Source organism: Psittacula echo (genome assembly GCF_963264785.1).
Source record: "Psittacula echo genome assembly, contig: SCAFFOLD_154, whole genome shotgun sequence".
NCBI classification, from domain to species: Eukaryota; Metazoa; Chordata; class Aves; order Psittaciformes; family Psittacidae; genus Psittacula; species Psittacula echo.
Window position 1 is genome coordinate 4,409 of NW_027664206.1, and position 22,931 is coordinate 27,339.

At 56.2% G+C, this 22,931-nt stretch overlaps 1 protein-coding gene across 1 annotated transcript in view; it reads left to right on the forward strand.

The window, feature by feature from the left end:
- Positions 1-244: 244 nt before the first annotated feature.
- Positions 245-22,931, forward strand: part of LOC308232666 (sodium/potassium-transporting ATPase subunit alpha-3) — a gene marked incomplete at both ends in the record, with an annotated part of 39,451 nt that continues 16,764 nt past the window's right edge. Inside the window, 14 exons of the mRNA XM_080639894.1 lie at positions 245-300; positions 549-603; positions 711-952; positions 1,347-1,466; positions 4,933-4,992; positions 7,168-7,371; positions 8,908-9,021; positions 11,834-11,968; positions 14,056-14,173; positions 16,319-16,587; positions 18,097-18,295; positions 18,793-18,902; positions 19,680-19,814; positions 21,008-21,200. Coding sequence (XP_080496020.1) covers positions 245-300; positions 549-603; positions 711-952; positions 1,347-1,466; positions 4,933-4,992; positions 7,168-7,371; positions 8,908-9,021; positions 11,834-11,968; positions 14,056-14,173; positions 16,319-16,587; positions 18,097-18,295; positions 18,793-18,902; positions 19,680-19,814; positions 21,008-21,200 — 2,010 coding nt within the window. The remainder of the gene's footprint in view (positions 301-548; positions 604-710; positions 953-1,346; positions 1,467-4,932; positions 4,993-7,167; positions 7,372-8,907; positions 9,022-11,833; positions 11,969-14,055; positions 14,174-16,318; positions 16,588-18,096; positions 18,296-18,792; positions 18,903-19,679; positions 19,815-21,007; positions 21,201-22,931) is intronic.

The window sequence follows — 22,931 nt, forward strand, 5'->3', positions numbered from 1 at the left end:
TTTGGCTCCCTTATGGCCCACTTGTGGGTCAGTTGTTGGTCACTTATGGGTCAGTTGTTGATCACTTATGGGTCACTTATGGGTCCGGGGGCTCCCTTATGGCCCCCTTAAGGCCCCCTTATGGGTCCCTTATGGGTCCCTTAAGGCCCCCTTATGGCTCCCTTATGGGTCCCTTAAGGCCCCCTTATGGGTCCCTTATGGCCCCCTTATGGCCCCCTTATGGCCCCCTTATGGCCCCCTTAAGGCCCCCTTATGGCCCCCTTATGGCTCCCATATAGCCTGCTTATGGCTCGCTTATGGGTCAGTTGTTGGTCACTTATGGGTCACTTATGGGTCTGGGGGCTCCCTTATGGCCCCCTTATGGGTCCCTTATAGCCTGCTTATGGCTCGCTTATGGGTCAGTTGTTGGTCACTTATGGGTCACTTATGGGTCTGGGGGCCCCCTTAAGGCCCCCTTAAGGCCCCCTTAAGGCCCCCTTAAGGCCCCCTTATGGCCCCCTTATGGCCCCTTATGGCCCCCTTATGGCCCCCTTATGGCCCCCTTATAGCCTGCTTATGGCTCGCTTATGGGTCAGTTGTTGGTCACTTATGGGTCACTTATGGGTCTGGGGGCTCCCTTATGGCCCCCTTATGGCCCCCTTATGGCCCCCTTATGGCCCCCTTATGGCCCCTTATGGCCCCCTTATGGCCCCCTTATGGCCCCCTTATAGCCTGCTTATGGCTCGCTTATGGGTCACTTATGGCCCCCTTATGGCCCCCTTATGGCCCCCTTATGGCCCCCTTATGGCCCCCTTATGGCCCCCTTATAGCCTGCTTATGGCTCGCTTATGGGTCACTTATGGCCCCCTTATGGCCCCCTTATGGCCCCCTTATGGCCCCCTTATGGCCCCCTTATGGCCCCCTTATAGCCTGCTTATGGCTCGCTTATGGCTCAGTTGTTGGTCACTTATGGGTCAGTTGTTGGTCACTTATGGGTCACTTATGGGTCTGGGGGCCCCCTTATGGCCCCCTTATGGCCCCCTTAAGGCCCCCTTATGGCCCCCTTATGGCCCCCTTATAGCCTGCTTATGGCTCGCTTATGGGTCACTTATGGGTCACTTATGGGTCACTTATGGGTCACTTATGGGTCACTTATGGCTCACTTATGGGTCAGTTGTTGGTCACTTATGGGTCACTTATGGGTCTGGGGGCTCCCTTATGGCCCCCCCCCCGCTGTGCACGGTGCTGCTGGGGGGGGGGGGGGGGGGGGGGGAGGGGATGGATATCGGGGGGGGGGGGGGGGGGAGGTGCCAAGGGCCGGGCCCCCCCCCCCCCCGCCCCCCCCCCCGCTGCTGACCCCCCCCCAGCCCGGCGGCTCCGACAGCTACCGCGTGGCCACCGCGCAGGACAAGGGCGAGAAGGAGTCCCCCAAGAAGGGCAAGGGCAAGAGCCGGGACCTGGACGACCTCAAGAAGGAGGTGGCCATGGTGAGGACGGGGGGGGGGGTATGGGGGGGTATGGGGGGTATGGAGGGTATATAGGGGTATGGGGTATATAGGGGTATGGGGGTATAGGGAGGTATAGGGGGGTATGAGGGTATAGGGGGGTATGGGGTATATAGGGGTATGGGGGGTATAGGGGTATAGAGGGGTATGGGGGTATAGGGGTATATAGGGGTATGGGGGGTATAGGGGCATATAGGGGTATGGGGGGTATATAGGGGTATGGGGGTATGGGGTATATAGGGGTATGGGGGGTATTGGGGTATATAGGGGTATGGGGGTATAGGAGGTATAGGGGGTATGAGGGTATAGGGGGGTATGGGGTATATAGGGGTATGGGGGGTATAGGGGTATAGAGGGGTATGGGGGTATAGGGGTATATAGGGGTATGGGGGGTATATAGGGGTATGGGGGTATGGGGTATATAGGGGTATGGGGGGTATTGGGGTATATAGGGGTATGGGGGGTATAGGGGTATATAGGGGTATGGGGGTATAGGGGTATATAGGGGTATGGGGGTATATAGGGGTATGGGGGTATGGGGTATATAGGGGTATGGGGGGTATTGGGTATATAGGGGTATGGGGGGTATAGGGGGTATGGGGATAAGGGGTATATAGGAGTATGGGGGGTATAGGGGGTATGGGGGTATATAGGGGTATGGGGGGTATAGGGGTATGGGGGTATGGGGGGTATGGGGGTATATAGGGCTATGGGGGGTATATAGGGGTATGGGGGTATAGGGGTATATAGGGGTATGGGGGGTATAGGGGTATGGGGGGTATAGGGGTATGGGGGGTATAGGGGTAGGGGGTATAGGGGGGTATGGGGGGTATGGGGGGTATGGGGTGGTATGGGGGGTATGGGGGTATAGGGGTATATAGGGGTATGGGGTATATAGGGGTATGGGGGGTATAGGGGTATGGGGGGTATAGGGGTATGGGGGTATAGGGGGGTATGGGGGGTATGGGGGAATGGGGGGTATGGGGGGGTGGGGTATGGGGGTTATATAGGGGTATGGGGGTATGGGGTATAGGGTAGGGTATGGGGGTATAGGGAGGTATGGGGGTATAGGGGTATAGGGGGGTATGGGGGTATATAGGGTATGGGGGGGTATAGGGTATAGAGGGGTATGGGGGGTATAGGGGTATATAGGATAGGGGGGTATAGGGGTATATAGGAGTATGGGGGTATGGGGTATATAGGGGTATGGGGGGTATATAGGGGTATGGGGGTATGGGGGTATATAGGGTATGGGGGGTATGGGGGTATAGAGGGGTATGGGGGTATAGGGGTATATAGGGGTATGGGGGGGTATATAGGGGTATGGGGGTATGGGGTATATAGGGGTATGGGGGGTTATATGGGTATGGGGGTATGGGGTATATAGGGGACGGGGGGTATATAGGGTATGGGGGTATGGGGTATATTAGGGGTATGGGGGGTATATAGGGGTATGGGAGTATGGGATATAGGGGTATGGGGGTAATTAGGGGTATGGGGTATGGGGTATATGGGGTATGGGGGTATTGGGGTATATAGGGGTAGGGGGGTATAGTGTTATGTGCACAGTATAGGGGTATATAGGAGTATGGGTATGGGGTATATAGGGTATGGGGGTATATATGGGTATGGGGGTATGGGGTATATAGGGGTACGGGGGGTATATAGGGCTATGGGGGTATGGGGTATATAGGGGTATAGGGGGTATATAGGGGTATGAGGGTCTGGGGTATAGAGTGGTATGGGGGGTATTGGGGTATAGAGGGGTATGGGGGTATAGGGGTATGGGGGTTGGAGGATACAGGGGGTGTGAGGGGTATGGGGGAGTGGGGGGTATGGAGCCTATGGTGGCTGAGGGGTCAATGGGGCTTATGGGGGGTATGGAAGCCTATGGGGGATATAGGGGGTATGGGGGGTATGGGGGTATAGGGGTTATGGGAGCCTATGGAGGGCTTGGGGCTGGTTTGGGGCGGTTTTGGGCTGTTTGGGGCGGTTTTGGGGTGTTTTGGGGTGGTTTTGGGGCTGTTTGGGGCTGGTTTGGGGTGGTTTGGGCTGGTTTGGGCTGGTTTGGGGTGGTTTTGGGTGGTTTGGGGTGGTTTTGGGGCTGTTTTGGGGTGGTTTTGGGGTGTTTTGGGCTGGTTTGGGGTGGTTTGGGGTGGTTTTGGGGTGTTTTGGGGTGGTTTTGGGGTGTTTTGGGCTGGTTTGGGGTGGTTTTGGGGCTGTTTTTGGGCTGTTTTGGGCTGTTTTGGGGCGGTTTTGGGCTGTTTGGGGCGGTTTTGGGGCTGGTTTGGGGTGGTTTTGGGGTGGTTTTGGGGTGTTTGGGCTGGTTTGGGGTGGTTTTGGGGTGGTTTTGGGCTGTTTTGGGGTGGTTTTGGGGTGTTTTGGGGTGGTTTTGGGGTGTTTTGGGGTGTTTTGGGCTGTTTTGGGCTGTTTGGGGTGGTTTTGGGGCGGTTTTGGGGCTGTTTTGGGGCTGTTTTGGGGCGGTTTTGGGGTGTTTTGGGGTGTTTTGGGTGTTTTGGGGTGGTTTTGGGGTGTTTTGGGGTGTTTTGGGCTGTTTTGGGCTGTTTGGGGTGGTTTTGGGGCGGTTTTGGGGCTGTTTTGGGGCGGTTTTGGGGCGGTTTTGGGGTGTTTTGGGGTGTTTTGGGGTGGTTTTGGGGTGTTTTGGGGTGTTTTGGGGGTGTTTTGGGGTGTTTTGGGGGTGTTTTGGGGTGTTTTGGGGGTGTTTTGGGCTGTTTTGGGCGGTTTTGGGCTGTTTTGGGGTGGTTTTGGGGCTGTTTTGGGGCTGTTTTGGGCTGTTTTGGGGCGGTTTTGGGGTGTTTTGGGCTCGTTTGGAGTGGTTTTGGGGTGGTTTTGGGCTGTTTTGGGGTGGTTTTGGGGTGTTTTGGGGTGGTTTTGGGGTGTTTTGGGGTGTTTTGGCTGTTTTGGGCTGTTTTGGGGCTGTTTTGGGGCGGTTTTGGGGCTGTTTTGGGGCTGTTTTGGGGCGGTTTTGGGGTGTTTTGGGTGTTTTGGGGTGGTTTTGGGGTGTTTGGGGTGTTTTGGGGGTGTTTTGGGGTGTTTTGGGGTGTTTTGGGCTGTTTTGGGCGGTTTTGGGCTGTTTTGGGGTGTTTTGGGGTGTTTTGGGGCTGTTTTGGGCTGTTTTGGGCGGTTTTGGGGTGTTTTGGGCGGTTTTGGGGCTGTTTTGGGGCTGTTTTGGGCTGTTTTGGGGCGGTTTTGGGGTGTTTTGGGCTGTTTTGGGGTGGTTTTGGGGCTGTTTGGGGCGGTTTTGTGGTGTTTTGGGTGGTTTTGGGGTGTTTGGGGTGTTTTGGGGTGTTTTGGGGTGTTTTGGGGCTGTTTTGGGGCGGTTTTGGGGTGTTTTGGGGTGTTTTGGGCTGTTTTGGGCTGTTTTGGGGTGGTTTTGGGGTGTTTTGGGGCGGTTTTGGACTGTTTTGGGGTCACTGCTGCCCCCCAGACCGAGCACAAGATGTCCATCGAGGAGGTGTGCAGGAAATACAACACGGACTGCGTGCAGGTGGGGGGCCTTGGGTACCCCATTGCCCTATGGGGCTGCCCCACATCTCCCCATAGCCTGCTCCCCATTCCCCCTATGGGGCTCTCCCCATTCCCCCTATGGGGCTCTCCCCCATTCCCCCTATGGGGCTGCCCCACATCTCCCCATAGCCTGCTCCCCATTCCCCCTATGGGGCTCTCCCCCTTCCCGCTGTGGGGCTCTCCCCCCTTCCCCCTGTGGGGCTCTCCCCCCTTCCCCTATGGGGCTCTCCCCCCTTCCCCCTATGGGGGCTCTCCCCATTCCCCCTATGGGGCTCCCCCATTCCCCCTATGGGGCTGCCTCACATCTCCCCATAGCCTGACCCCCATTCCCCCTATGGGGCTCTCCCCCATTCCCCCTATGGGGCTCTCCCCATTCCCCCTATGGGCTCCCCCATTCCCCCTATGGGACTCCCCCCCATTCCCCCTGTGGGGCTCTCCCTCATTCCCCCTATGGGTCTCCCCCATTCCCCCTATGGGGCTTCCCCATTCCCCCTATGGGGCTGACCCACATCTCCCCATAGCCTGGCCCCCATTCCCCCTATGGGGCTCTCCCCATTCCCCCTATGGGGCTGACCCACATCTCCCCATAGCCTGACCCCCATTCCCCCTATGGGGCTGCCCCATTCCCCCTATGGGGCTGACCCACATCTCCCCATAGCCTGATCCCCATTCCCCCTATGGGGCTCTCCCCCATTCCCCCTATGGGGCTGCCCCACATCTCCCCATAGCCTGGCCCCCATTCCCCCTATGGGGCTCTCCCCCATTCCCCCTATGGGGCTGACCCACATCTCCCCATAGCCTGGCCCCCATTCCCCCTATGGGGCTCCCCCATTCCCGCTATGGGTCTCTCCCCCATTCCCCCTATGGGGCTCTCCCCATTCCCCCTATGGGCTCCCCCATTCCCCCTATGGGACTCCCCCCATTCCCCCTGTGGGGCTCTCCCTCATTCCCCCTATGGGTCTCCCCCATTCCCCCTATGGGGCTTCCCCATTCCCCCTATGGGGCTTCCCCATTCCCCCTATGGGGCTCCCCCATTCCCCCTATGGGGCTGACCCACATCTCCCCATAGCCTGACCCCCATTCCCCCTATGGGGCTGCCCCATTCCCCCTATGGGGCTGACCCACATCTCCCCATAGCCTGACCCCATTCCCCCTATGGGGCTCTCCCCATTCCCCCTATGGGGCTGCCCCACATCTCCCCATAGCCTGCTCCCCATTCCCCCTATGGGGCTCTCCCCATTCCCCCTATGGGGCTGCCCCACATCTCCCCATAGCCTGCTCCCCATTCCCCCTATGGGGCTCTCCCCATTCCCCCTATGGGGCTGACTCACATCTCCCCATAGCCTGACCCCCATTCCCCCTATGGGGCTCTCCCCCATTCCCCCTATGGGGCTCCCCCATTCCCCCTATGGGGCTGACCCACATCTCCCCATAGCCTGACCCCCATTCCCCCTATGGGGCTGCCCCATTCCCCCTATGGGGCTGCCCCACATCTCCCCATAGCCTGACCCCCATTCCCCCTATGGGGCTCTCCCCCATTCCCCCTATGGGCTCCCCCATTCCCCCTATGGGGCTGACCCACATCTCCCCATAGCCTGACCCCCATTCCCCCTATGGGACTCCCCCCCATTCCCCTATGGGACTCCCCCCCATTCCCCCTATGGGGCTCCCCATTCCCCCTATGGGGCTGCCCCACATCTCCCCATAGCCTGACCCCCATTCTCCCTATGGGGCTCTCCCCCATTCCCCCTATGGGGCTCCCCCATTCCCCCTATGGGGCTGACCCACATCTCCCCATAGCCTGCTCCCCATTCCCCCTATGGGGCTCTCCCCATTCCCCTATGGGGCTCCCCCATTCCCCCTATGGGACTCCCCCCCATTCCCCCTATGGGGCTCTCCCCCATTCCCCCTATGGGGCTGACCCACATCTCCCCATAGCCTGGCCCCCATTCCCCCTATGGGGCTCTCCCCATTCCCCCTATGGGGCTCCCCCATTCCCCCTATGGGGCTCTCCCCATTCCCCCTATGGGGCTCCCCCATTCCCCCTATGGGACTCCCCCCCATTCCCCCTATGGGGCTCTCCCCCATTCCCCCTATGGGGCTGCCCCACCTCTCCCTGTGGCGCTCCCGCCCATTGCTCGCCGCTGCCCCCTAGGGGCTGACCCACAGCAAGGCGCAGGAGATCCTGGCCCGGGACGGCCCGAACGCGCTGACGCCGCCGCCGATGACGCCCGAGTGGGTCAAGTTCTGCCGCCAGCTCTTCGGGGGCTTCTCCATCCTGCTCTGGATCGGGGCCATCCTCTGCTTCCTGGCCTACGGCATCCAGGCGGGCACCGAGGACGAGCCCTCCAATGACAACGTAGGGGCCGCGGGGGGATAGGGGGGAAAGGGGGTGATGGGGATAGGGTGATGGGGGTGATGGGGGTATATAGGGTATGGGGGTGATGGGGGTGATGGGGGATAGGGGGTGATGGGGGTGATGGGGGTATATAGGGTATGGGGTGATGGGGGTGATGGGGGATAGGGGGTGATGGGGGTGATGGTGGATAGGGGTGATGGGGGTGATGGGGGTATATAGGGTATGGGGTGATGGGGGTGATGGGGGATAGGGGGTGATGGGGGTGATGGGGGTGATGGGGGATAGGGGGTGATGGGGGTGATGGGGGATAGGGGGTGATGGGGGTGATGGGGGTGATGGGGGATAGGGGGTGATGGGGGTGATGGGGGTATATAGGGTATGGGGGTGATGGGGGTGATGGGGGATAGGGGGTGATGGGGGTGATGGTGGATAGGGGGTGATGGGGGTGATGGGGGTATATAGGGTATGGGGGTGATGGGGTGATGGGGGGATAGGGGGTGATGGGGGTGATGGGGGGTGATGGGGGATAGGGGGTGATGGGGGATAGGGGGTGATGGGGGTGATGGGGGTGATGGGGGATAGGGGGTGATGGGGGGTGATGGGGTATATAGGGTATGGGGGTGAGGGGGTGATGGGGGATAGGGGGTGATGGGGGTGATGGGGGTATATAGGGTAGGGGGTGATGGGGGTGATGGGGGATAGGGGGTGATGGGGGTGATGGGGGTATATAGGGTATGGGGGTGATGGGGGTGATGGGGGATAGGGGGTGATGGGGGTGATGGGGGTGATAGGGGGTGATGGGGGTGATGGGGGTATATAGGGTATGGGGGTGATGGGGGTGATGGGGGATAGGGGGTGATGGGGGTGATGGGGGTGATGGGGGATAGGGGGTGATGGGGGTGATGGGGGTGATGGGGGATAGGGGGTGATGGGGGTGATGGGGGTGATAGGGTATATAGGGTATGGGGGTGATGGGGTATGGGGGTGATGAGGGTGATGGGGGATTAGGGGGTGATGGGGGTACATAGGGTATGGGGGTGATGGGGGTTTATAGGGGATGGGGGGTGATGGGGATGATGGAGCGTGGGTACCAGGGGTGAGCCCTCCAATGGCAGCGTTGGGGCCATGGGGGGTGATGGGGGGATAGGGGGTGATGGGGTTAAGAGGGTATGGGGGTGATGGGGAATAGGGGGTGATGGGGGTATATAGGGGATGGGGGTGATGGGGATGATGGAGAGTGGGTACCAGGGATGAGCCCTCCAATGACAGCGTAGGGGCTATAGGGGTATAGGAGGTAATGGGGGTAATGGGGGCCTATAGGGGGCTATAGGGGGAGATCGGGGATGGAGGATGATGGGGACGATGGGGAGCGGGTACCAGGGATGAGCCCTCCAATGACAGCGTGGGGCTGGGGGTGATGGAGGGGAGGGTAATGGGGGGCAATAGGGGAGGGGGGGGTGATGTGGGGCTGGGGTGGGAGCCCCAATGGGGTATTTCTATGGGGCACAACCCCCATTTCCCCCCCCCCCCCCTTAGTTATACCTGGGCATTGTCCTGGCTGCTGTGGTCATCATCACCGGCTGCTTCTCCTACTACCAAGAGGCCAAAAGCTCCAAGATCATGGAATCCTTCAAGAACATGGTGCCCCAGGTGGGTTTTGGGGCAAATCCGGGGGGATTTGGGCAAATTGGGGGGGTTTGGGGACAAATCGGGGTGTTTGGGGATGCTGGGGATGAAGGATGCTGGGGATGAAGGATGCTGATGGGATGAAGGATGCTGGGGATGAAGGATGCTGGGGATGAAGGATGCTGGGGATGAAGGATGCTGAGGATGAAGGATGCTGAGGATGAAGGATGCTGAGGATGAAGGATGCTGGGGATGAAGGATGCTGAGGATGAAGGATGCTGGGGATGAAGGATGCTGAGGATGAAGGATGCTGGGGATGAAGGATGCTGGGGATGAAGGATGCTGATGGGATGAAGGATGCTGATGGGATGAAGGATGCTGAGGATGAAGGATGCTGGGGATGAAGGATGCTGGGGATGAAGGATGCTGGGGATGAAGGATGCTGATGGGATGAAGGATGCTGATGGGATGAAGGATGCTGGGGATGAAGGATGCTGATGGGATGAAGGATGCTGATGGGATGAAGGATGATGGGGATGAAGGATGCTGGGGATGAAGGATGCTGGGGATGAAGGATGCTGGGGATGAAGGATGCTGGGGATGAAGGATGCTGAGGATGAAGGATGCTGAGGATGAAGGATGCTGAGGATGAAGGATGCTGAGGATGAAGGATGCTGGGGATGAAGGATGCTGAGGATGAAGGATGCTGGGGATGAAGGATGCTGGGGATGAAGGATGCTGGGGATGAAGGATGCTGGGGATGAAGGATGCTGGGGATGAAGGATGATGGGGATGAAGGATGATGGGGATGAAGGATGCTGGGGATGAAGGATGCTGGGGATGAAGGATGCTGGGGATGAAGGATGCTGGGGATGAAGGATGCTGGGGATGAAGGATGCTGGGGATGAAGGATGCTGGGGATGAAGGATGCTGGGGATGAAGGATGCTGAGGATGAAGGATGCTGAGGATGAAGGATGCTGAGGATGAAGGATGCTGAGGATGAAGGATGCTGGGGATGAAGGATGCTGAGGATGAAGGATGCTGGGGATGAAGGATGCTGGGGATGAAGGATGCTGGGGATGAAGGATGCTGGGGATGAAGGATGCTGAGGATGAAGGATGCTGATGGGATGAAGGATGCTGGGGATGAAGGATGCTGGGGATGAAGGATGCTGAGGATGAAGGATGCTGAGGATGAAGGATGCTGAGGATGAAGGATGCTGAGGATGAAGGATGCTGGGGATGAAGGATGCTGGGGATGAAGGATGCTGGGGATGAAGGATGCTGATGGGATGAAGGATGCTGGGGATGAAGGATGCTGGGGATGAAGGATGCTGAGGATGAAGGATGCTGGGGATGAAGGATGCTGGGGATGAAGGATGCTGGGGATGAAGGATGCTGGGGATGAAGGATGCTGGGGATGAAGGATGCTGAGGATGAAGGATGCTGGGGATGAAGGATGCTGAGGATGAAGGATGCTGATGGGATGAAGGATGCTGAGGATGAAGGATGCTGAGGATGAAGGATGCTGGGGATGAAGGATGCTGAGGATGAAGGATGCTGGGGATGAAGGATGCTGGGGATGAAGGATGCTGGGGATGAAGGATGCTGGGGATGAAGGATGCTGGGGATGAAGGATGCTGGGGATGAAGGATGCTGGGGATGAAGGATGCTGGGGATGAAGGATGCTGAGGATGAAGGATGCTGGGGATGAAGGATGCTGGGGATGAAGGATGCTGGGGATGAAGGATGCTGGGGATGAAGGATGCTGGGGATGAAGGATGCTGGGGATGAAGGATGCTGAGGATGAAGGATGCTGAGGATGAAGGATGCTGAGGATGAAGGATGCTGAGGATGAAGGATGCTGGGGATGAAGGATGCTGAGGATGAAGGATGCTGGGGATGAAGGATGCTGGGGATGAAGGATGCTGAGGATGAAGGATGCTGATGGGATGAAGGATGGAGGATGAAGGATGCTGATGGGATGAAGGATGCTGGGGATGAAGGATGCTGGGGATGAAGGATGCTGAGGATGAAGGATGCTGAGGATGAAGGATGCTGAGGATGAAGGATGCTGAGGATGAAGGATGCTGGGGATGAAGGATGCTGGGGATGAAGGATGCTGATGGGATGAAGGATGCTGATGGGATGAAGGATGCTGGGGATGAAGGATGCTGGGGATGAAGGATGCTGAGGATGAAGGATGCTGGGGATGAAGGATGCTGGGGATGAAGGATGCTGGGGATGAAGGATGCTGGGGATGAAGGATGCTGGGGATGAAGGATGCTGAGGATGAAGGATGCTGGGGATGAAGGATGCTGAGGATGAAGGATGCTGATGGGATGAAGGATGCTGAGGATGAAGGATGCTGGGGATGAAGGATGCTGGGGATGAAGGATGCTGAGGATGAAGGATGCTGGGGATGAAGGATGCTGGGGATGAAGGATGCTGGGGATGAAGGATGCTGGGGATGAAGGATGCTGAGGATGAAGGATGCTGGGGATGAAGGATGCTGGGGATGAAGGATGCTGAGGATGAAGGATGCTGATGGGATGAAGGATGCTGATGGGATGAAGGATGCTGAGGATGAAGGATGCTGAGGATGAAGGATGCTGATGGGATGAAGGATGCTGATGGGATGAAGGATGCTGGGGATGAAGGATGCTGGGGATGAAGGATGCTGGGGATGAAGGATGCTGGGGATGAAGGATGCTGATGGGATGAAGGAAGCTCAGGGGAGGTCCTACCCCCCCCAGTGTCTTCTGGACCCCCATAATATATTGCCCCCCCCCCGTGTTGGGTCCCTGCCCCACACTTGTGGGTCCCTGCCCCATAGCAAGCCCTGGTGATCCGCGAAGGGGAGAAGATGCAGCTCAACGCCGAGGAGGTCGTGGTTGGGGACCTGGTGGAGGTGAAGGGGGGCGACCGTGTCCCTGCCGACCTGCGCATCATCTCGGCCCATGGGTGCAAGGTGGGGACCCCCGAAACACCCCCGAAACACCCCCAAAACACCCCCAAAACACCCCCAAAACACCCCAAAACACCCCCAAAACACCCCAAAACACCCCAAAACACTCCAAAATACCCCAAAACACCCCAAAACACCCCCAAAACACCCCAAAACACTCCAAAATACCCCAAAACACCCCAAAACACCCCCAAACACCCCCAAAACACCCCAAAACACCCCCAAAACACTCCAAAATACCCCCAAATACCCTAAACCACCCCAAAATACCCCTGAAATAGCCTCAAACACCCCAAGCCCCCCCCGCTGACACCCAAAGCTCCCCTCAAGACCCTTTGGGACCCCCCCCTAAATCCCTCGGGACCCCAAAACCCCCCCGTTTCCCCCCTAAACCCCTTTAGGACCCCTTTAGGACCCCCTAAACCCCTTTAGGACCCTTTTAGTCCCCCCCAAACCCCTTTAGGACCCCTTTAGGACCCCCTAAACCCCTTTAGGACCCTTTTAGTCCCCCCCAAACCCCTTTAGGACCCCTTTAGGACCCCCTAAACCCCTTTAGGACCCTTTTAGTCTCCCCCAAACCCCTTTAGGACCCCTTTAGGACCCCCTAAACCCCTTTAGGACCCTTTTAGTCTCCCCCAAACCCCTTTAGGACCCCTTTAGGACCCCTTAAACCCCTTTAGGACCCATTTAGGACCCTTTTAGTCTTCCCCAAACCCCTTTAGGACCCCTCTAATCCCCCTTAAACCCCTTTAGGACCCCTTTAGGACCCCCCAAACCCCTTTAGGACCCCTCTAATCCCCCTTAAACCCCTTTAGGACCCCTTTAGGACGCCCCTAAACCCCTTTAGGACCCTTTTAGTCCCCCCCAAACCCCTTTAGGACCCCTTTAGGACCCCCTAAACCCCTTTAGGACCCTTTTAGTCTCCCCCAAACCCCTTTAGGACCCCTTTAGGACCCCCTAAACCCCTTTAGGACCCATTTAGGACCCTTTTAGTCCCCCACAAACCCCTTTAGGACCCCTCTAATCCCCCCTAAACCCCTTTAGGACCCCTTTAGGACCCCCTAAACCCCTTTAGGACCCTTTTAGTCCCCCTTAAATCCCTTTAGGACCCCTTTAGGACCCCCTAAACCCCTTTAGGACCCTTTTAGTCCCCCCCAAACCCCTTTAGGACCCCTTTAGGACCCCCTAAACCCCTTTAGGACCCTTTTAGTCCCCCCCAAACCCCTTTAGGACCCCTTTAGGACCCCCTAAACCCCTTTAGGACCCTTTTAGTCTCCCCCAAACCCCTTTAGGACCCCTTTGGGACCCCCTAAACCCCTTTAGGACCCTTTTAGTCTCCCCCAAACCCCTTTAGGACCCCTTTAGGACCCCCTAAACCCCTTTAGGACCCATTTAGGACACTTTTAGTCCCCCACAAACCCCTTTAGGACCCCTCTAATCCCTCCTAAACCCCTTTAGGACCCCTTTAGGACCCCCTAAACCCCTTTAGGACCCTTTTAGTCCCCCTTAAATCCCTTTAGGACCCCTTTAGGACCCCCTAAACCCCTTTAGGACCCTTTTAGTCCCCCTTAAATCCCTTTAGGACCCCTTTAGGACCCCCTAAACCCCTTTAGGACCCTTTTAGTCCCCCTTAAATCCCTTTAGGACCCCTTTAGGACCCCCTAAACCCCTTTAGGACCCTTTTAGTCCCCCCCAAACCCCTTTAGGACCCCTTTAGGACCCCCTAAACCCCTTTAGGACCCTTTTAGTCTCCCCCAACCCCCTTTAGGACCCCTTTAGGACCCCCTAAACCCCTTTAGGACCCTTTTAGTCTCCCCCAAACCCCTTTAGGACCCCTTTAGGACCCCTTAAACCCCTTTAGGACCCATTTAGGACCCTTTTAGTCCCCCACAAACCCCTTTAGGACCCCTCTAATCCCCCCTAAACCCCTTTAGGACCCCTTTAGGACCCCCTAAACCCCTTTAGGACCCTTTTAGTCCCCCTTAAATCCCTTTAGGACCCCTTTAGGACCCCCTAAACCCCTTTAGGACCCTTTTAGTCCCCCCCAAACCCCTTTAGGACCCCCCCTGACCCCATTGTCCCCCCCCCAGGTTGACAACTCCTCCCTGACGGGGGAATCCGAGCCCCAGACCCGCTCCCCCGACTGCACCCACGACAACCCCTTGGAGACACGGAACATCACCTTCTTCTCCACCAACTGCGTTGAGGGTGGGTATGGGGTCCATAGGGGGCCATTGGGGTCCTTATGGGGTCCCCCATGGGGTGTGGGGCTCCACAGGGCTCTATTGGGGTCTCTATGGGGTGCCCAGGATGGGTTAGGGGCAGGTTTGGGGGTCCCGTTGGAGGTGCTCAACATCACCTTCTTCTCCACCAACTGCGTCGAGGGTGGGTATGGGGTCCATAGGGGGCCATTGGGGTCCTTATGGGGTCCCCCATGGGGTGTGGGGCTCCATAGGGCTCTATTGGGGTCTCTATGGGGTGCCCAGGATGGGTTAGGGGCAGGTTTGGGGGTCCCGTTGGAGGTGCTCAACATCACCTTCTTCTCCACCAACTGCGTCGAGGGTGGGTATGGGGTCCATAGGGGGCCATTGGGGTCCTTATGGGGTCCCCCATGGGGTGTGGGGCTCCATAGGGCTCTATTGGGGTCTCTATGGGGTGCCCAGGATGGGTTAGGGGCAGGTTTGGGGGTCCCGTTGGAGGTGCTCAACATCACCTTCTTCTCCACCAACTGCGTCGAGGGTGGGTATGGGGTCCATAGGGGGCCATTGGGGTCCTTATGGGGTCCCCCGTGGGGTGTGGGGCTCCATAGGGCTCTATTGGGGTCTCTATGGGGTGCCCAGGATGGGTTAGGGGCAGGTTTGGGGGTCCCGTTGGAGGTGCTCAACATCACCTTCTTCTCCACCAACTGCGTCGAGGGTGGGTATGGGGTCCATAGGGGGCCATTGGGGTCCTTATGGGGTCCCCCATGGGGTGTGGGGCTCCACAGGGCTCTATTGGGGTCTCTATGGGGTGCCCAGGATGGGTTAGGGGCAGGTTTGGGGGTCCCGTTGGAGATGCTCAACATCACCTTCTTCTCCACCAACTGCGTCGAGGGTGGGTATGGGGTCCATAGGGGTGCATTGAGGTCCCTATGGGGTCCATAGGGGGCCATTGGGGTCCTTATGGGGTCCTCGGTGGGGTTTGGGGTCCTTGCTGGGTTCTGAGGGAGTCCTAGAGCTGGTTTGGGGCTGGTTTTGTGCTTCTGGAGCCCATTTTGGCGTTCCTAGACCCAATTCTTGACGTTCTAAACCCATTTCTTGACGTTCTAAACCCGTTTCTTGACGTTCTAAACCCGTTTCTTGACGTTCTAAACCCATTTCTTGACGTTCTAAACCCGTTTCTTGACGTTCTACACCCAATTCTTGATGTTATAGACCCATTTTCAGGTTCCAAGACCCCATTTCTGGTGCTTCTAGCACCATTTTTGAGGTCCTAAACCCCATTTCTGTGTTCCTAGACCTATTTTTTGAGGTCCTAAACCCATTTTTGGTGAGCTACGCCCATTTCTTGACATCCTACACCCATTTCTTGATGTCTTAGACTCATTGTTGGTGTCCTAGACCCCTTTCTTTATGTCCTAGACCCATTTCTTGATGTCCTCGTCCTATTTTTGAGCTCCTCGACCCATTTCTTGATGTCCTACACCCATTTCTTGATGTCTTAGACTCATTGTTGGTGTCCTAGACCCCTTTCTTTATGTCCTAGACCCATTTCTTGATGTCCTCGTCCTATTTTTGAGCTCCTCGACCCATTTCTTGACATCCTACACCCATTTCTTGATGTCTTAGACTCATTTTTGGTGTCCTAGACCCCTTTCTTTATGTCCTAGACCCATTTCTTGATGTCCTCGTCCTATTTTTGAGCTCCTCGACCCATTTCTTGATGTTCTACACCCATTTCTTGATGTCTTAGACTCATTGTTGGTGTCCTAGACCCCTTTCTTTATGTCCTAGACCCATTTCTTGATGTCCTCGTCCTATTTTTGAGCTCCTCGACCCATTTCTTGATGTCTTAGACCTGTTTTTGGTGTCCTAGACCCATTTCTTGGTGTCCTAGACCCATTTCTTGGTGTCCTCATCCCATTTCTTGATGTCCTAGACCCATTTCTTGACATCCTAGTCCCATTTTTGAGCTCCTACACCCATTTCTTGATGCCCTCGTCCCATTTCTTGACATCCTCGTCCTATTTTTGAGCTCCTAGACCCATTCCTTAGTGTTCTACACCCATTTTGGGGCTCCTAACCCCCATTTTCGGCTGTTCTAAGCCCCATTTTCGGCTGTTCTAAGCCCATTTCCCATTGTTCCCTATGGCAGGCACCGCTCGCGGGGTGGTGATCGCCACCGGGGACCGCACGGTGATGGGCCGCATCGCCACGCTGGCGTCCGGGCTGGAGGTGGGCAAGACGCCGATCGCGGTGGAGATCGAGCACTTCATCCAGCTCATCACCGGCGTGGCCGTGTTCCTGGGCATCTCCTTCTTCATCCTCTCCCTCATCCTGGGCTACACCTGGCTCGAGGCCGTCATCTTCCTCATCGGCATCATCGTGGCCAACGTGCCCGAGGGGCTGCTGGCCACCGTCACCGTGAGTTGGGGGGGGGGGGGGGATAGGGGGGTGTGGGGGGTGATGTGTGGGGTGTAGGGGTGATGTATGGGGGGATGTATGGGGTGTATGGGTAATGTATGGAGTGTAGGGGTGATGTGGGGGGTGATGTGTGGGGTGATGTGTGGGGTGACGTACGGGGTGTAAGAGTGATGTATGAGGTGTAGGGGTAATGTATGGAGTGATGTATGGGGTGTAGGGGGTAATGTATGGGGTGATGTATGGGGTATAGGGGTGATGTATGGGGTGTAGAGGTGATGTATGAGGTGATGTGTGGGGTGTAGGGGTGATGTATGGGGGGATGTATGGGGTGTATGGGTAATGTATGGAGTGTAGGGGTGATGTGTGGGGTTATGTGTGGGGTGACGTATGGGGTGTAAGAGTGATGTATGAGGTGTAGGGGTAATGTATGGAGTGATGTATGGGGTGTAGGGGGTAATGTATGGGGTGATGTATGGGGTGTAGGGGTGATGTATGGGGTGATGTATGGGGTATAGGGGTGATGTATGGGGTGTAGGGGTGATGTATGGGGTGTAGGGGTGATGTATGGGGGGATGTATGGGGTGTAGGGGTGATGTATGGGGGGATGTATGGGGTGTATGGGTAATGTATGGAGTGTAGGGGTGATGTGGGGGGTGATGTGTGGGGTGATGTGTGGGGTGACGTACGGGGTGTAAGAGTGATATATGAGGTGTAGGGGTAATGTATGGAGTGATGTATGGGGTGTAGGGGGTAATGTATGGGGTGATGTATGGGGTATAGGGGTGATGTATGGAGTGTAGAGGTGATGTATGGGGTGTAGGGGTGATATGTGGGGTGATGTATGGGGTGTAGGGGTGATGTATGGGGTGATGTGTCAGGTGATGTATAGGGGTGGTGTATGGGGTGTAGAGGTGATGTACGGGGTGATGTATAGGGTATAAGGGTGATGTATGGGGTGTAGGGGTGATGTACGGGGTGATGTATGGGGTGTAGGGGTGATGTATGGGGTGATGTGTGGGGTGTAGGGGTGATGTATGGTAATGGTGGATCCATGTCTAGTATTGGGGTGCCATAGGTTTTCCATGGAGCACCCAATGCGTGCTCCATGCCCAGCATAGGGCTGCAGTCCGACTTTGGAAGCTAAGCCGGGTCGGCCCCGGTCAGCAGTTGGATGGGAGACCAGTGCTGTCCACAGGGAGCTGGGTTCCAATCCCCCCATGTCTACCCCATACCCAAAGGGGGTTCTGTAGCCCCCCATTATCCCTATTGGGGATCCCAACGGTGGGTCCATGCCCAGTAGTGGGGTGCCATAGGGGATCCATGCACCAACAGGGATCCCATGCCCAGCATAGGTCTGCAGCCCAACTTCGGAAGCTAAGCAGGGTCGGCCGCGGTCAGCACTTGGATGGGAGACCAGTGCTGTCCTCAGGGTCCCCGGTTCGAATCCCCCCATACAATCCCCATCCCGGGGGGCCCCATGGCTGCTGTGTGACCCCCCCCCCCCCATAGGTGTGCTTGACGCTGACGGCCAAGCGCATGGCACGCAAGAACTGCTTGGTGAAGAACCTGGAGGCCGTGGAGACCTTGGGCTCCACATCCACCATCTGCTCCGACAAGACCGGGACCCTGACCCAGAACCGCATGACCGTGGCCCATATGTGGTTTGACAACCAGATCCATGAGGCCGACACCACCGAGGACCAGTCCGGTGCGGGATGGAGGGGGATGGAGGGGGCTCTTAGAGGCTGATGGGGGTCTATGGATGGGGCTTTGGTATCTACTAGGGGGCCCTATGGGGTCTGTGAGGTGTTTACTGGGGTCCATTGGGGTGCCTACGGGGGTCTGTTGATGGCCATGGGGTCTCTATGGCGTCTCTGTTGATGTCTATGGGTCTCTATAGGGTCCCTGTGGGGTCTTTATTGATGTCTATAGGTCTTTATAGGGTCTCTAAGAGGTCTCTATAGGGTCTCTAAGGAGTCTCTGTTGATGTCTATGGGGTCTCTATTGATGTCTATGGGGTCTCTATAGGGTCTTTATTGGGTGTCCTTAGGGTCTCAATGAGGTCTCAATGGGGTCTCTATGGGGTCTCTATGGGGTCTCTATGGGGTCTCTATGGGGTCTCTATGGGTCTCTATGGGTCTCTATGGGGTCTCTATGGGTCTCAATGGGGTCTCTACAACCTGACCCCCCTATGTCCTCCCCCAGGCACCGCCTTCGACAAGAGCTCGGCCACGTGGGTGGCTCTGTCCCACATCGCGGGGCTCTGCAACCGCGCCGTCTTCAAGGGGGGGCAGGAGAACGTCCCCATCCTCAAGGTGACAATGGGGTCAATGGGAGCAATGGAGGCAATGGGGATCAATGGAGACAATGGGGTCAATGGGAGCAATGGAGGCAATGGAGTCAACGGGGGCAATGGGGTCAGTGGGGGCAATGAGGGCAATGGGGGGCAATGGGGTCAATGAGGACAGTGGGGTCAATGGAGGCAATGGGGATCAATGGAAGCAATGGGAGCAATGGGGTCAATGGGGTCAATGGGAGCAATGGGGTCAATGAGGACAGTGGGGTCAATGGAGGCAATGGGGTCAATGAGGACAGTGGGGTCAATGGAGGCAATGGGGATCAATGGGGTCAATGGGAGCAATGGGGTCAATGAGGACAGTGGGGTCAATGGAGGCAATGGGGATCAATGGAAGCAATGGGAGCAATGGGGTCAATGGGGTCAATGGGAGCAATGGGGTCAATGAGGACAGTGGGGTCAATGGAGGCAATGGGGTCAATGAGGACAGTGGGGTTAATGGAGGCAATGGGGTCAACGAGGACAGTGGGGTCAATGGAGGCAATGGGGATCAATGCGGATCAATGGGGTCAATGGGAGCAATGGGGTCAATGAGGACAGTGGGGTCAATGGAGGCAATGGGGATCAATGCGGATCAATGGGGTCAATGGGAGCAATGGGGTCAATGAGGACAGTGGGGTCAATGGAGGCAATGGGGATCAATGGAAGCAATGGGAGCAATGGGGTCAATGGGAGCAATGGGGTCAATGGGGCCACGGGGTCCCCCCTCATCCCGTTGCATCCCCCCCATTCCCAGCGGGATGTGGCCGGGGACGCCTCGGAGTCGGCGCTGCTCAAGTGCATCGAGCTCTCCTCCGGCTCCGTGAAGCTCATGCGGGAGCGCAACAAGAAGGTGGCCGAGATCCCCTTCAACTCCACCAACAAGTACCAGGTATCCGATGGGAGACACCCCAAATCCAATGGGAGACACCCCAAATCCAATGGGATACATCCCAAATCCAATGGGAGACACCCCAAATCCAATGGGAGACACCCCAAATCCAGTGGGATACATCCCAAATCCAATGGGATACATCCCAAATCCAATGGGAGACACCCCAAATCCAATGGGATACATCCCAAATCCAGTGGGATACATCCCAAATCCAATGGGAGACACCCTAAATCCAATGGGAGACATCCCAAATCCAATGGGATACATCCCAAATCCAATGGGAGACACCCCAAATCCAATGGGAGACACCCCAAATCCAATGGGATACATCCCAAATCCAATGGGATACATCCCAAATCGAATGGGAGACACCCTAAATCCAATGGGAGACACCCTAAATCCAATGGGAGACACCTTAAATCCAACGGGAGACATCCCAAATCCAATGGGAGACACCCTAAATCCAATGGGAGACATCCCAAATCCAAAGGGATACATCCTAAATCGAGTGGGAGACACCTTAAATCCAATGGGGGACACCCTAAATCCAATGGGATACATCCCAAATCCAATGGGATACATCCCAAATCCAGTGGGAGACATCCTAAATCCAATGGGAGACACCTTAAATCCAATGGGGGACACCCTAAATCCAATGGGATACGTCCCACATCCAGTTTCCTCCTCAATCCCATTCCATTCCCACTTATCCCATTTCCCCCCATCCCAATCCCCTCATTCCCATCCCCATTCCCTCATTCCCATCCCCATTCCCTCATTCCCATCCCCATCCCCTCATTCCCATCCCCATTCTCCTCTATTCCACTTCCTCCCCTTATTCCCATATCCTCCCATTCCCATTCCCATCCCCTCCAATCCCCATCCCCACTCCAACACCCATCATTCCCACTCTGGAAACCCCCTCTATAGGCTCCCCCATAGACCCCTGTATGCATATAGGGGTGTGTGTGCGTGGATACAACCCCTATAGGTTCCCTTTGACCCTATAGATCCATATGTCCCCCCTTATCCCACCTCTCCATCCATGAGACCGAGGACCCCAATGATGAAGGGGGCTCCGGAGCGCATCCTGCACCGGTGCTCCATGCTCCAGCTCCGGAAAGGGGGGGGATACAACCCCTATAGGTTCCCCTTGACCCTATAGATCTATATGTCCCCCCTTATCCCAGCTGTCCATCCATGAGACCGAGGACCCCAATGACAACCGGTACCTGCTGGTGATGAAGGGGGCTCCGGAGCGCATCCTGGACCGGTGCTCCACGATCCTGCTGCAGGGCAAGGAGCAGCCCCTGGATGAGGAGATGAAGGAAGCGTTCCAGAACGCCTACCTGGAGCTGGGCGGGCTCGGGGAGAGGGTCCTGGGTAAGGGAGAACCGGGATACGGGGATACGGGGATACAGGGGTACAGGGATACAGGGGTACAGGGATGGGGATAGAGGGATGGGGATAGAGGGATGGGGATAGAGGGATGGGGATAGGGATACAGGGATGGGGATATAGGGGGATAGGAGGATAGAGGGATGGGGATATAGGGAGCGAGGATAGGGATATAGGGATGGGGATATAGGGGGATAGAGGGATAGAGGGATGGGGATAGAGGGATGAGGATATAGGGAGCGAGGATAGGGATATAGGGATGGGGATATAGGGGGATAGAGGGATAGAGGGATGGGGATAGAGGGATGAGGATATAGGGAGCGAGGACAGGGATATAGGGATGGGGATATAGGGGGATAGAGGGATAGAGGGATGGGGATAGAGGGATGAGGATATAGGGAGCGAGGACAGGGATATAGGGATGGGGATATAGGGGGATAGAGGGATAGAGGGATGGGGATATAGGGGGATAGAGGGATAGAGGGATGGGGATAGAGGGATGAGGATATAGGGAGCGAGGATAGGGGTATAGGGATGGGGATATAGGGGGATAGGGGGATAGAGAGATAGAGGGATGGGGATAGAGGGGTGAGGATATAGGGAGCGAGGATAGGGATATAGGGATGGGGGATAGAGGGATAGAGGGGTGGGGATATAGGGGATAGAGGGATGGGGATATGGGGATGGAGATATAGGGGTAGATGGATTGGGATATAGGGATGGGGATATAGGAGAATATAGGGAGTGAGGATGGGGATATGGGGATGGGGATATAGGGGGATATGGAGAGTGAGGATGGGGATATAGGGATGGGGATAGAGGGAGTGAGGATGTGGATCTAGGGGGATATGGAGTAAGGATGGGGATGCAGGGAGTGAGGATGAGGATATAGGGGGATATAGGGAGTGAAGATGGGGATACAGGGATGGGGATATAGGGGGACATAGTGGGTGAGGATGGGGATATAGGGGGATATAGGGATGGGGATAGGGGGAGATATAGGAAATGAGGAGGGGGATATAGGGAATGAGGATGGGGATCTGGGGGTCCTAGGGGTCCATGGGAGGATGCGGATGGGACATGAGCATCCCTGAGGTCCTTGGGATATGGGGCTATGGAAGTGCAGAGGGGCCATAAGGGTGCATAAGGGATCTACAGGGGTACAAAGGGGGGTGTTTGGGGTAGAAAGGGGTAAGTTTGGGGCACAAAAAGCGTGTTTTGGGGCACAAAAAGGGTGTTTTGGAGCACGAAAGGTGTATTTTGAGGTAGAAGAGGGGTATTGGGGGGAAGGAAAGGGATATTTTGGGGTAGAAAAGTGGTATTTTGGGGTAGAAAAGGTGTATTTTGGGGTAGAAAAGGTGTATTTTGGGCTAGAAAAGGTGTATTTTGGGGCACAAAAGGTGTATTTTGGGGTAGAAAAGGTGTATTTGGGGCAGAAAAGTGTATTTTGGGGTAGAAAACGGGCATTTTGGGTTAGAAAAGGTGTATTTTGGGGTAGAAAAGGTGTATTTTGGGGTGGAAAATGGGCATTTTGGGGTAGAAATGGTGTATTTTGGGGTAGAAAAGGTGTATTTTGGGGTGGAAAAGTGGTATTTTGGGGTAGAAAAGTGGTATTTTGGGATAGAAAAGGGGCATTTTGGGGTAGAAAAGGGGCATTTTGGGGTAGAAAAGGTGTATTTTGGGGTAGAAAAGGGGCATTTTGGGGTAGAAAAGGGG